Source organism: Oncorhynchus clarkii, chromosome 24, assembly GCF_045791955.1.
Source record: "Oncorhynchus clarkii lewisi isolate Uvic-CL-2024 chromosome 24, UVic_Ocla_1.0, whole genome shotgun sequence".
Taxonomy (NCBI): domain Eukaryota; kingdom Metazoa; phylum Chordata; class Actinopteri; order Salmoniformes; family Salmonidae; genus Oncorhynchus; species Oncorhynchus clarkii.
Genome location: NC_092170.1, coordinates 42,299,450 through 42,311,524, shown reverse-complemented (window position 1 = coordinate 42,311,524; position 12,075 = coordinate 42,299,450). Strand labels below are relative to the sequence as shown.

The following is a 12,075-nucleotide window of genomic DNA, read 5'->3' as shown; positions in this document are numbered from 1 at the left end:
CTTTTAAGGGCCAGCCGTGCTGCCCTGTTCTCAGCCAATTGCTATTTTCATAAGTCATTCTTTGTGGCACCTGACCACAATGACTGAACAGCAGCCCAGGTGCGACTGAACAGTAGCCCAGGTGAGACTGAACAGTAGCCCAGGTGAGACTGAACAGTAGCCCAGGTGCGACTGAACAGTAGCCCAGGTGAGACTGAACAGTAGCCCAGGTGAGACTGAACAGCAGCCCAGGTGAGACTGAACAGTAGCCCAGGTGAGACTGAACAGTAGCCCAGGTGAGACTGAACAGTAGCCCAGGTGAGACTGAACAGTAGCCCAGGTGAGACTGAACAGTAGCCCAGGTGCGACTGAACAGTAGCCCAGGTGAGACTGAACAGTAGCCCAGGTGCGACTGAACAGTAGCCCAGGTGCGACTGAACAGTAGCCCAGGTGCGACTGAACAGTAGCCCAGGTGCGACTGAACAGTAGCCCAGGTGCGACTGAACAGTAGCCCAGGTGAGACTGAACAGTAGCCCAGGTGAGACTGAACAGTAGCCCAGGTGAGACTGAACAGTAGCCCAGGTGAGACTGAACAGTAGCCCAGGTGCGACTGAACAGTAGCCCAGGTGAGACTGAACATTAGCCCAGGTGCGACATGAACAGTAGCCCAGGTGCGACTGAACAGTAGCCCAGGTGCGACTGAACAGTAGCCCAGGTGCGACTGAACAGTAGCCCAGGTGCGACTAAACAGTAGCCCAGGTGCGACTGAACAGTAGCCCAGGTGCGACTGAACAGTAGCCCAGGTGCGACTGAACAGTAGCCCAGGTGCGACATGAACAGTAGCCCAGGTGCGACATGAACAGTAGCCCAGGTGCGACATGAACAGTAGCCCAGGTGAGACTGAACAGTAGCCCAGGTGCGACTGAACAGTAGCCCAGGTGCGACTGAACAGTAGCCCAGGTGAGACTGAACATTAGCCCAGGTGCGACATGAACAGTAGCCCAGGTGCGACTGAACAGTAGCCCAGGTGCGACTGAACAGTAGCCCAGGTGCGACTGAACAGTAGCCCAGGTGCGACTAAACAGTAGCCCAGGTGCGACTGAACAGTAGCCCAGGTGCGACTGAACAGTAGCCCAGGTGCGACTGAACAGTAGCCCAGGTGCGACATGAACAGTAGCCCAGGTGCGACATGAACAGTAGCCCAGGTGCGACATGAACAGTAGCCCAGGTGAGACTGAACAGTAGCCCAGGTGCGACTGAACAGTAGCCCAGGTGCGACTGAACAGTAGCCCAGGTGAGACTGAACAGTAGCCCAGGTGCGACATGAACAGTAGCCCAGGTGCGACATGAACAGTAGCCCAGGTGCGACATGAACAGTAGCCCAGGTGCGACTTGAACAGTAGCCCAGGTGCGACTGAACAGTAGCCCAGGTGAGACTGAACAGTAGCCCAGGTGAGACTGAACAGTAGCCCAGGTGAGACTGAACAGTAGCCCAGGTGAGACTGAACAGTAGCCCAGGTGCGACTGAACAGTAGCCCAGGTGAGACTGAACAGTAGCCCAGGTGCGACTGAACAGTAGCCCAGGTGCGACTGAACAGTAGCCCAGGTTCGACTGAACAGTAGCCCAGGTGCGACTGAACAGTAGCCCAGGTGCGACTGAACAGTAGCCCAGGTGAGACTGAACAGTAGCCCAGGTGAGACTGTGGGTTTCCTGTCTCGAGACCCTAACCCGTGAACGTGTCTTTGACCTCAACAGGTACCCTGCCTCTTCCAACGACTCCTTGACGTCTCTGATTTCCAAGAATGACAATCTGAAGAAAACAACTGGGGAGGTAGGAAACAGGAAGTAAAACCGTGTTGACGATTTACGACCGCGACACAGGCAGGGACTCTGATTTGACGTTATGCTGTCGACAGCACTTTCAGTTGTTGACACTTGTGCAGAATCATTCAGAGAGCAGCAGTGTTGAAAATCACCCCTGCTGGCAACATCGCCTTATATTTGCAGTATTTCTATTAGTCTCCACCAATCTGTCATAAAGTGTGGCATATGTGTTGTGTTTTGATACTGTCTGTCAGTGATATACCCAGAAAGAGAGACGAAACCAGGAAGCAGACATCCTGCCTTGTTCTGGTCCTGTGAATGGTGTGCTCATTATTCTACTGTGAAAGGAAACAACAGTTTGTTGCTCATCTCTGTCTTTTATATCTACTGCACAGAGATACAATATCTTTCAATACAATGCCAGATAACTGTGTATTTCTACTGTGAGTCTCAAGTTGACAGACTCTACTGTGAGTCTCTAGTTGACAGACTCTACTGTGAGTCTCTAGTTGACAGACTCTACTGTGAGTCTCTACTGTGTCTCTAGTTGACAGACTTTACTGTGAGTCTCTAATGTGTCTCTAGTTGACAGACTTTACTGTGAGTCTCTACTTTGTCTCTAGTTGACAGACTCTACTGTGAGTCTCTAGTTGACAGACTCTACTGTGAGTCTCTAGTTGACAGACTCTACTGTGAGTCTCTAGTTGACAGACTCTACTGTGAGTCTCTACTTTGTCTCTAGTTGACAGACTCTACTGTATCTCTAGTTGACAGACTCTACTGTGTGTCTCTAGTTGACAGACTCTACTGTGTGTCTCTAGTTGACAGACTCTACTGTGTGTCTCTAGTTGACAGACTACTGTGTGTCTCTAGTTGACAGACTCTACTGTGTGTCTCTAGTTGACAGACTACTGTGTGTCTCTAGTTGACAGACTCTACTGTGTCTCTAGTTGACAGACTACTGTGTGTCTCTAGTTGACAGACTCTACTGTGTGTCTCAGGTTGACAGACTACTGTGAATCTCTAGTTGACAGACTCTACTGCGAGTCTCTACTTTGTCTCTAGTTGACAGACTACTGTGAGTCTCTACTGTATCTCTAGTTGACAGACTCTACTGTGTGTCTCTAGTTGACAGACTCTACTGTGTGTCTCTAGTTGACAGACTGTACTGTGTCTCTAGTTGACAGACTATACTGTGTGTCTCTAGTTGACAGACTCTACTGTGAGTCTCTAGTTGATAGACTCTACTGTGTCTCTAGTTGACAGACTCTACTGTGTCTCTAGTTGACGGACTCTACTGTGTGTCTCTAGTTGACAGACTCTACTGTGTGTCTCTAGTTGACAGACTCTACTGTATCTCTAGTTGACAGACTCTACTGTGTCTGTAGTTGACAGACTCTACTGTGTGTCTCTAGTTGACAGACTCTACTGTGTCTCTAGTTGACAGACTCTACTGTGTCTGTAGTTGACAGACTCTACTGTGTGTCTCTAGTTGACAGACTACTGTGTCTCTAGTTGACAGACCCTACTGTGTCTGTAGTTGACAGACTCTACTGTGTGTCTCTAGTTGACAGACTCTACTGTGTCTCTAGTTGACGGACTCTACTGTGTGTCTCTAGTTGACAGACTCTACTGTGTGTCTCTAGTTGACAGACTCTACTGTATCTCTAGTTGACAGACTCTACTGTGTCTGTAGTTGACAGACTCTACTGTGTGTCTCTAGTTGACAGACTCTACTGTGTCTCTAGTTGACAGACTCTACTGTGTCTGTAGTTGACAGACTCTACTGTGTGTCTCTAGTTGACAGACTACTGTGTCTCTAGTTGACAGACCCTACTGTGTCTGTAGTTGACAGACTCTACTGTGTGTCTCTAGTTGACAGACTCTACTGTGTCTCTAGTTGACAGACTCTACTGTGTCTCTAGTTGACAGACTCTACTGTGTTTTTTAGCTGGCCTACCAGGTATTGGAGCTCCAGCAGGAGATTAAGATCAAAGACTCCGTACTGGAAGAGCAACATGCCAGGTGAGACTGTAGAACAACATGCCAGGTGAGACTGTAGAACAACATGCCATGTGAGACTGATTCTGTAGAACAACATGCCAGGTGAGACTGTAGAACAACATGCCAGGTGAGACTGATTCTGTAGAACAACATGCCAGGTGAGACTGAGACTGTAGAACAACATGCCAGGTGAGACTGTAGAACAACATGCCAGGTGAGACTGTAGAACAACATGCCAAGTGAGACTGTAGAACAACATGCCAGGTGAGACTGTAGAACAACATGCCAGGTGAGACTGTAGAGCAACATGCCAGGTGAGACTGTAGAACAACATGCCAGGTGAGACTGTTGAACAACATGCCAGGTGAGACTGTAGAACAACATGCCAGGTGAGACTGTAGAACAACATGCCATGTGAGACTGATTCTGTAGAACAACATGCCAGGTGAGACTGATTCTGTAGAACAACATGCCAGGTGAGACTGTAGAACAACATGCCAGGTGAGACTGAGACTGTAGAACAACATGCCAGGTGAGACTGTAGAACAACATGCCAGGTGAGACTGTAGAACAACATGCCAGGTGAGACTGTAGAACAACATGCCAGGTGAGACTGAGACTGTAGAACAACATGCCAGGTGAGACTGTAGAACAACATGCCAGGTGAGACTGTAGAACAACATGCCAGGTGAGACTGTAGAACAACATGCCAGGTGAGACTGATTCTGTAGAACAACATGCCAGGTGAGACTGAGACTGTAGAACAACATGCCAGGTAATTATCCTCCTATGAAACCTGTAGGAAGGACCTGTTGAAACTTGAAAGCACTGGCAAGCACAGCTTAATGTAGTTTATCCTAGGTCACTGTGATCACACAATCACATGAGCTGGTGCTATGGAAGCTGGTGGTTGAGGAGGACATGTCCCGACCAGGGGAAATGTCGTCATGGAATACCCATGGCCCTAGTTGATAGAAACTAGTATAACTGACAGAGTTTGGGGTTCAGATCAAATCAAATGTATTTATATAGCCCTTCGTACATCAGCTGATACCTCAAAGTGCTGTACAGAAACCCAGCCTAAAACCCCAAACAGCAACAATGTACTCCAGATATATGCAAAGTACTCCAGATATAACAAACTGACCCTAGCCCCCCGACACGTAAACTACTGCAGCATAAATACTGGAGGCTGAGACAGGAGGGGTCAGGAGACACTGTGGCCCCATCCGATTAATTAGCTGCTTCCTGGGGTCACGGTTACTGATATAACTATCTGTGTATTCAGGATGTGTGAGGTGCGGAGGGATCTGCTGGGGGTGCAGGCTGAGGATGGAAGTCTGGCGGTGCGTGTTGCCGAGGTGACGGAGGGGAACCGGCTGTTGAAACGGGAGTACGACTCCCTGCTGGAGCAGCACCATGATATGGACCAGACCTTCAGAGAGGAGAAGCTCAGAGGTCAGGAAATGCTGGAGGAACTGGTCCGGAGGAAGCAGCACGCAGCCATCAGGATGAACAGCCGCAACGAGAGACGGGTCAGGTGAGATTAACCCTGACCCTGCTGGGGGTCAACGAGAGACGGGTCAGGTGAGATTAACCCTGACCCTGCTGGGGGTCAACGAGAGACGGGTCAGGTAGAGATTGACCCTGCTCGGGGTCAACGAGAGGCGGGTCAGGTGAGATTGACCCTGACCCTGCTGGGAGTCAACGAGAGACGGGTCAGGTAGAGATTGACCCTGACCCTGCTGGGGGTCAACGAGAGACGGGTCAGGTGAGATTAACCCTGACCCTGCTGGGGGTTAACGAGAGACGGGTCAGGTGAGCTGCTTCCTGGGGTCAAACAGGGCCCTGAGTTTTTCCTGAAGAGTGCGGGGGGAATATGCATATCTCGAAGGACCGTGTACAGACTTGTTATTTATTTTCCTGACCATTTCATCTCACCAAGAAAAACTCTGGGCCCTAATTAAAGCCTTCAGGTTATAACCAGTTAAAGTCTACAGGTTATAACTTGTTAAAGGCTGTAGGTTATAACTAGTTAAAGTCTACAGGTTATAACTAGTTAAAGTCTACAGGTTATAACCAGTTAAAGTCTACAGGTTATAACTAGTTAAAGTCTACAGGTTATAACTAGTTAAAGTCTACAGGTTATAACTAGTTAAAGTCTACAGGTTATAAGTTGTTAAAGGCTACAGGTTATAACTAGTTAAAGTCTACAGGTTATAACTAGTTAAAGTCTACAGGTTATAACTTGTTAAATGCTGTAGGTTATAACTAGTTAAAGTCTACAGGTTAACTTGTTAAAGGCTACAGGTTATAACTAGTTAAAGTCTACAGGTTAACTTGTTAAAGGCTACAGGTTATAACTTGTTAAAGGCTGTAGGTTATAACTAGTTAAAGGCTGTAGGTTATAACTAGTTAAAGTCTACAGGTTATAACTATTTAAAGTCTGTACGTTATAACTAGTTAAGGGCTACAGGTTATAACTAGTTAAAGGCTGTAGGTTATAACTACACTGAACATAAATAGAAACGCAACATGCAACATTTTCAACGATTTTATTGAGTTACAGTTCAAATGAGGAAATCAGTCGATGAAAATAAACTCATTAATGGATTTCACATGACTGGGCAGGTGCGCACTGGGGAGCCAGACCCAGTCAATCAGAATGAGTTTTTCACCACAAAAGAGCTTTATTACAGACAGAAATACACCTCAGTTTCGTCAGCTGGTCTGTGGTCTCAGACAAGCCCGCAGATGAAGAAGTCGGATGTGGATGGATTATCTAGGCAAAGGAGAAATGCTCACTAACAGGGTTGTAAACGAATGTGTGCACAACATTTGAGAGAAATACGTTTTTTTGTGCGTATGGAATATTTCTGGGATCTTTTATTTCAGCTCATGAAACACGGGACCAACACTTTACATGTTGTGTTTATATTTTAGTTCAGTGTAGTTAAAGGTTATTTGTTTTAACTAGTTAAAGGCTACAGGTTATAACTAGTTAAAGGCTACAGGTTATAACTAGTTAAAGGCTACAGGTTATAACTAGTTAAAGGTTATTTGTTTTAACTAGTTAAAGGCTACAGGTTATAACTAGTTAAAGGCTACAGGTTATAACTAGTTAAAGGCTACAGGTTATAACTAGTTAAAGGCTACAGGTTATAACTAGTTAAAGGCTACAGGTTATAACTAGTTAAAGGCTACAGGTTATAACTAGTTAAAGCCTTCAGGTTATAACCAGTTAAAGGCTACAGGTTATAACTAGTTAAAGTCTGTACATTATAACTAGTTAAAGGCTATAGGTTATAACTAGTTAACTAGTTAAAGCCTACAGGTTATAACTAGTTAACTAGTTAAAGGCTACAGGTTATAACTAGTTAAAGGATACAGGTTATAACTAGTTAAAGGCTACAGGTTATAACTAGTTAAAGGCTACAGGTTATACCCATTTAAAGGCTACAGGTTATAACTAGTTAAAGTCTGTACATTATAACTAGTTAAAGGCTATAGGTTATAACTAGTTAACTAGTTAAAGCCTACCGGTTATAACTAGTTAACTAGTTAAAGGCTACAGGTTAAAACTAGTTAAAGGCTACAGGTTATAACTAGTTCAAGTCTACAGGTTATAACTTGTTAAAGCCTACAGGTTATAACTAGTTAAAGGCTACAGGTTATAACTAGTTAAAGGCTACAGGTTATAACTAGTTAAAGGCTACAGGTTATAACTAGTTAAAGGCTACAGGTTATACCCAGTTAAAGGCTACAGGTTATAACTAGTTAAAGTCTGTACATTATAACTAGTTAAAGGCTATAGGTTATAACTAGTTAACTAGTTAAAGCCTACCGGTTATAACTAGTTAACTAGTTAAAGGCTACAGGTTAAAACTAGTTAAAGGCTACAGGTTATAACTAGTTCAAGTCTACAGGTTATAACTTGTTAAAGCCTACAGGTTATAACTAGTTAAAGGCTACAGGTTATAACTAGTTAAAGGCTACAGGTTATAACTAGTTAAAGGCTACAGGTTATAACTAGTTAAAGGCTACAGGTTATAACTAGTTAAAGGCTACAGGTTATAACTAGTTAAATGCTACAGGTTATAACTAGTTAAAGGCTACAGGTTAGAACTAGTTAAAGGCTACAGGTTATAACTAGTTAAAGGCTACAGGTTGTAACTAGTTAAATGCTACAGGTTATAACTAGTTAAAGGCTACAGGTTATAACTAGTTAAAGTCTGTACATTAAAACTAGTTAAAGGCTACAGGTTATAACTAGTTAAATGCTACAGGTTATAACTAGTTAAAGGCTACAGGTTATAACTAGTTAAAGTCTGTACATTAAAACTAGTTAAAGGCTACAGGTTATAACTAGTTTAAGGCTACAGGTTATAACTAGTTAAAGGCTACAGGTTATAACTAGTTAAAGACTACAGGTTATAACTAGTTAAAGGCTACAGGTTATAACTAGTTAAAGGCTACAGGTTATAACTAGTTAAAGGCTACAGGTTATAACTAGTTAAAGGCTACAGGTTATACCTTGACCTCCTCAAGTCACGTGCAGGAAAAACTCCAGGCCCTATGAAGCATTAATGAATGTAGTCAGAGTGAGTTGTATCTGTAATGATGTTGTCATTAATTTCAACTGTCAACTCCACAGAGCCAGAGAGGCAAGTCTTCAGAAGGAACTGGAGACCGCCGGGAAGGTGAAGGTGACCATTGATGTGTAAGTAACTAGATGATATAGCCTACGTCGATGTGTAAGTAACTAGATGATATAGCCTACGTCGATGTGTAAGTAACTAGATGATATAGCCTACGTCGATGTGTAAGTAACTAGATTATATAGCCTACGTCGATGTGTAAGTAACTAGATTATATAGCCTACGTCGATGTGTAAGCAACTAGATTATATAGTCCCATTGATGTGTAAGTAACTAGATTATATAGCCTACGTCGATGTGTAAGTAACTAGATTTGATAGTCCCATTGATGTGTAAGTAACTAGATTATATAGCCTACGTCGATGTGTAAGTAACTAGATTTTATAGTCCCATTGGTGTTTAAATAGCTCTCACTAGATTGAGAATAGGTTAAAGTTTTCCCTTTTTGTATTGTAGTAGCTCATGTCCAGAGTGCCACACAAAGCTAAAGGATAATGAAGTGATGTGCTGTTTCCCTTCCAGCGGGTCGGTCAGTGCCCCGGCCTCCAGAGAAGCCTCCCCTAAGAGTGATCTGGCCGAGAGACGGACAACTAGACTGTTCAGGTAGAGGAAGGCTGAGAGACGGACCACTAGAATATTCTGGTAGAGGAAGGCTGAGAGACGGACCACTAGAATGTTCTGGTAGAGGAAGGCTGAGAGACGGACCACTAGAATGTTCTGGTAGAGGAAGGCTGAGAGACGGACCACTAGAATGTTCTGGTAGAGGAAGGCTGAGAGACAGACCACTAGAATGTTCTGGTAGAGGAAGGCTGAGAGACGGACCACTAGAATGTTCTGGTAGAGGAAGGCTGAGAGACGGACCACTAGAATGTTCTGGTAGAGGAAGGCTGAGAGACAGACCACTAGAATGTTCTGGTAGAGGAAGGCTGAGAGACGGACCACTAGAATGTTCTGGTAGAGGAAGGCTGAGAGACGGACAACTAGACTGTTCAGGTAGAGGAAGGCTGAGACGGACCACTAGAATGTTCTGGTAGAGGAAAGCTGAGAGACAGACCACTAGAATGTTCTGGTAGAGGAAGGCTGAGAGACGGACCACTAGAATGTTCTGGTAGAGGAAGGCTGAGAGACGGACCACTAGAATGTTCTGGTAGAGGAAGGCTGAGAGACGGACCACTAGAATGTTCTGGTAGAGGAAGGCTGAGAGACGGACCACTAGAATGTTCTGGTAGAGGAAGGCTGAGAGACGGACCTCTAGAATGTTCTGGTAGAGGAAGGCTGAGAGACGGACCTCTAGAATGTTCTGGTAGAGGAAGGCTGAGAGACGGACCACTAGAATGTTCTGGTAGAGGAAGGCTGAGAGACGGACAACTAGACTGTTCAGGTAGAGGAAGGCTGAGACGGACCACTAGAATGTTCTGGTAGAGGAAAGCTGAGAGACGGACCACTAGAATGTTCTGGTAGAGGAAGGCTGAGAGACGGACCACTAGAATGTTCTGGTAGAGGAAGGCTGAGAGACGGACCACTAGAATGTTCTGGTAGAGGAAGGCTGAGAGACGGACCACTAGAATGTTCTGGTAGAGGAAGGCTGAGAGACGGACCACTAGAATGTTCTGGTAGAGGAAGGCTGAGAGACGGACCTCTAGAATGTTCTGGTAGAGGAAGGCTGAGAGACGGACCTCTAGAATGTTCTGGTAGAGGAAGGCTGAGAGACGGACCACTAGAATGTTCTGGTAGAGGAAGGCTGAGAGACGGACCACTAGAATGTTCTGGTAGAGGAAGGCTGAGAGACGGACCACTAGAATGTTCTGAGAGATGGACCACTAGACTGTTCTGGTAGAGGAAGGCTGAGAGACGGACCACTAGAATGTTCTGAGAGATGGACCACTAGACTGTTCTGGTAGAGGAAGGCTGAGAGACGGACCACTAGAATGTTCTGGTAGAAGAAGGCTGAGAGACGGACCTCTAGAATGTTCTGGTAGAGGAAGGCTGAGAGACGGACCACTAGAATGTTCTGAGAGACGGACCACTAGAATGTTCTGGTAGAGGAAGGCTGAGACGGACCACTAGAATGTTCTGGTACAGGAAGGCTGAGAGACAGACAACTAGACTGTTCTGGTAGGGGAGAGCTGAGAGACGGACAACTAGACTGTTCTGGTAGAGGAAGGCTGAGGGACGGACCACTAGAATGTTCTGGTAGGGGAAGGCTGAGAGACGGACCACAAGAATGTTCTGAGAGACGGACCACTAGAATGTTCTGGTAGAGGAAGGCTGAGAGACGGACCACTAGAATGTTCTGAGAGATGGACCACTAGACTGTTCTGGTAGAGGAAGGCTGAGAGACGGACCACTAGAATGTTCTGAGAGATGGACCACTAGACTGTTCTGGTAGAGGAAGGCTGAGAGACGGACCACTAGAATGTTTTGGTAGAGGAAGGCTGAGAGACGGACCACTAGAATGTTCTGAGAGATGGACCACTAGAATGTTCTGGTAGAGGAAGGCTGAGAGACGGACCACTAGAATGTTCTGGTAGAGGAAGGCTGAGAGACGGACCACTAGAATGTTCTGAGAGAAAGACCACTAGAATGTTCTGGTAGAGGAAGAAATGACAGAAATCACTCAAAGTTCAGATGGCATTTCAAGGCCTTCCTTCCCATGGAAGAAAAAACAAGATTCTTGTTGGAAGTCATTGTCGGTGTATAGCGTTTTTACATTCTACCTCAAAGTAACTTTAGTGTGATGTTCTAATGGTGAAATTTTTATTGTATTTTTTAAATGTAAAAATTATTAAATACATTTAAAAAATGCTTACACTGCATGATTAGTTCCAAAGGGATCTTCAGTTGCTCGGATCTTCATTTGATCACTCTTTTGTTGCTGAGAATTTTCCTGCACAGGAAATGCAAGCTTTCAGTGTATTTGAGTTTTAAAAGTTTGTCATTTCAAACTTGATTTGTCCAAACGAAAAATGGATCAACCCCTACAGAAATGTTGATTAATTATAATCCAAATAATATTCACATTTCCTATTGCTGCAGTATTCTTTTCCTGCTGTAGCAAACTGGCTCAAATTAAGATCCTACATCTGTAACATCACAATGCCTACTACATCACAATGCCTACTACATCACAATGCCTACTACATCACAATGCTTACTACATCACAATGCCTACTACATCACAATGCCTACTACATCACAATGCTTACTACATTACAATGCTTACTACATCACAATGCTTACTACATCACAATGCTTACTACATCACAATGCTTACTACATCACAATGATTACTACATCACAATGCTTACTACATCACAATGCTTACTACATCACAATGCCTACTACATCACAATGCTTACTACATCACAATGCTTACTACATCACAATGCCTACTACATCACAATGCTTACTACATCACAATGCTTACTACATCACAATGCTTACTACATCACAATGCCTACTACATCACAATGCCTACTACATCACAATGCCTACTACATCACAATGCCTACTACATCACAATGATTACTACATCACAATGATTACTACATCACAATGCTTACTACATCACAATGCCTACTACATCACAATGCTTACTACATCACAATG

General features: G+C 44.6%; 1 protein-coding gene across 2 annotated transcripts in view; it reads left to right on the top strand.

Moving 5' to 3' along the window:
- The window catches only part of LOC139383018 (protein Atg16l2), a 62,403-nt gene that overhangs the window by 5,272 nt on the left and 45,056 nt on the right, over positions 1-12,075 (top strand). For both annotated transcript variants that reach the window (XM_071127311.1, XM_071127312.1), the window contains exons 3-7: positions 1,736-1,811; positions 3,756-3,829; positions 5,097-5,348; positions 8,463-8,528; positions 8,989-9,069. In XM_071127311.1, the coding sequence (XP_070983412.1) occupies positions 1,736-1,811; positions 3,756-3,829; positions 5,097-5,348; positions 8,463-8,528; positions 8,989-9,069 (549 nt within the window). The remainder of the gene's footprint in view (positions 1-1,735; positions 1,812-3,755; positions 3,830-5,096; positions 5,349-8,462; positions 8,529-8,988; positions 9,070-12,075) is intronic.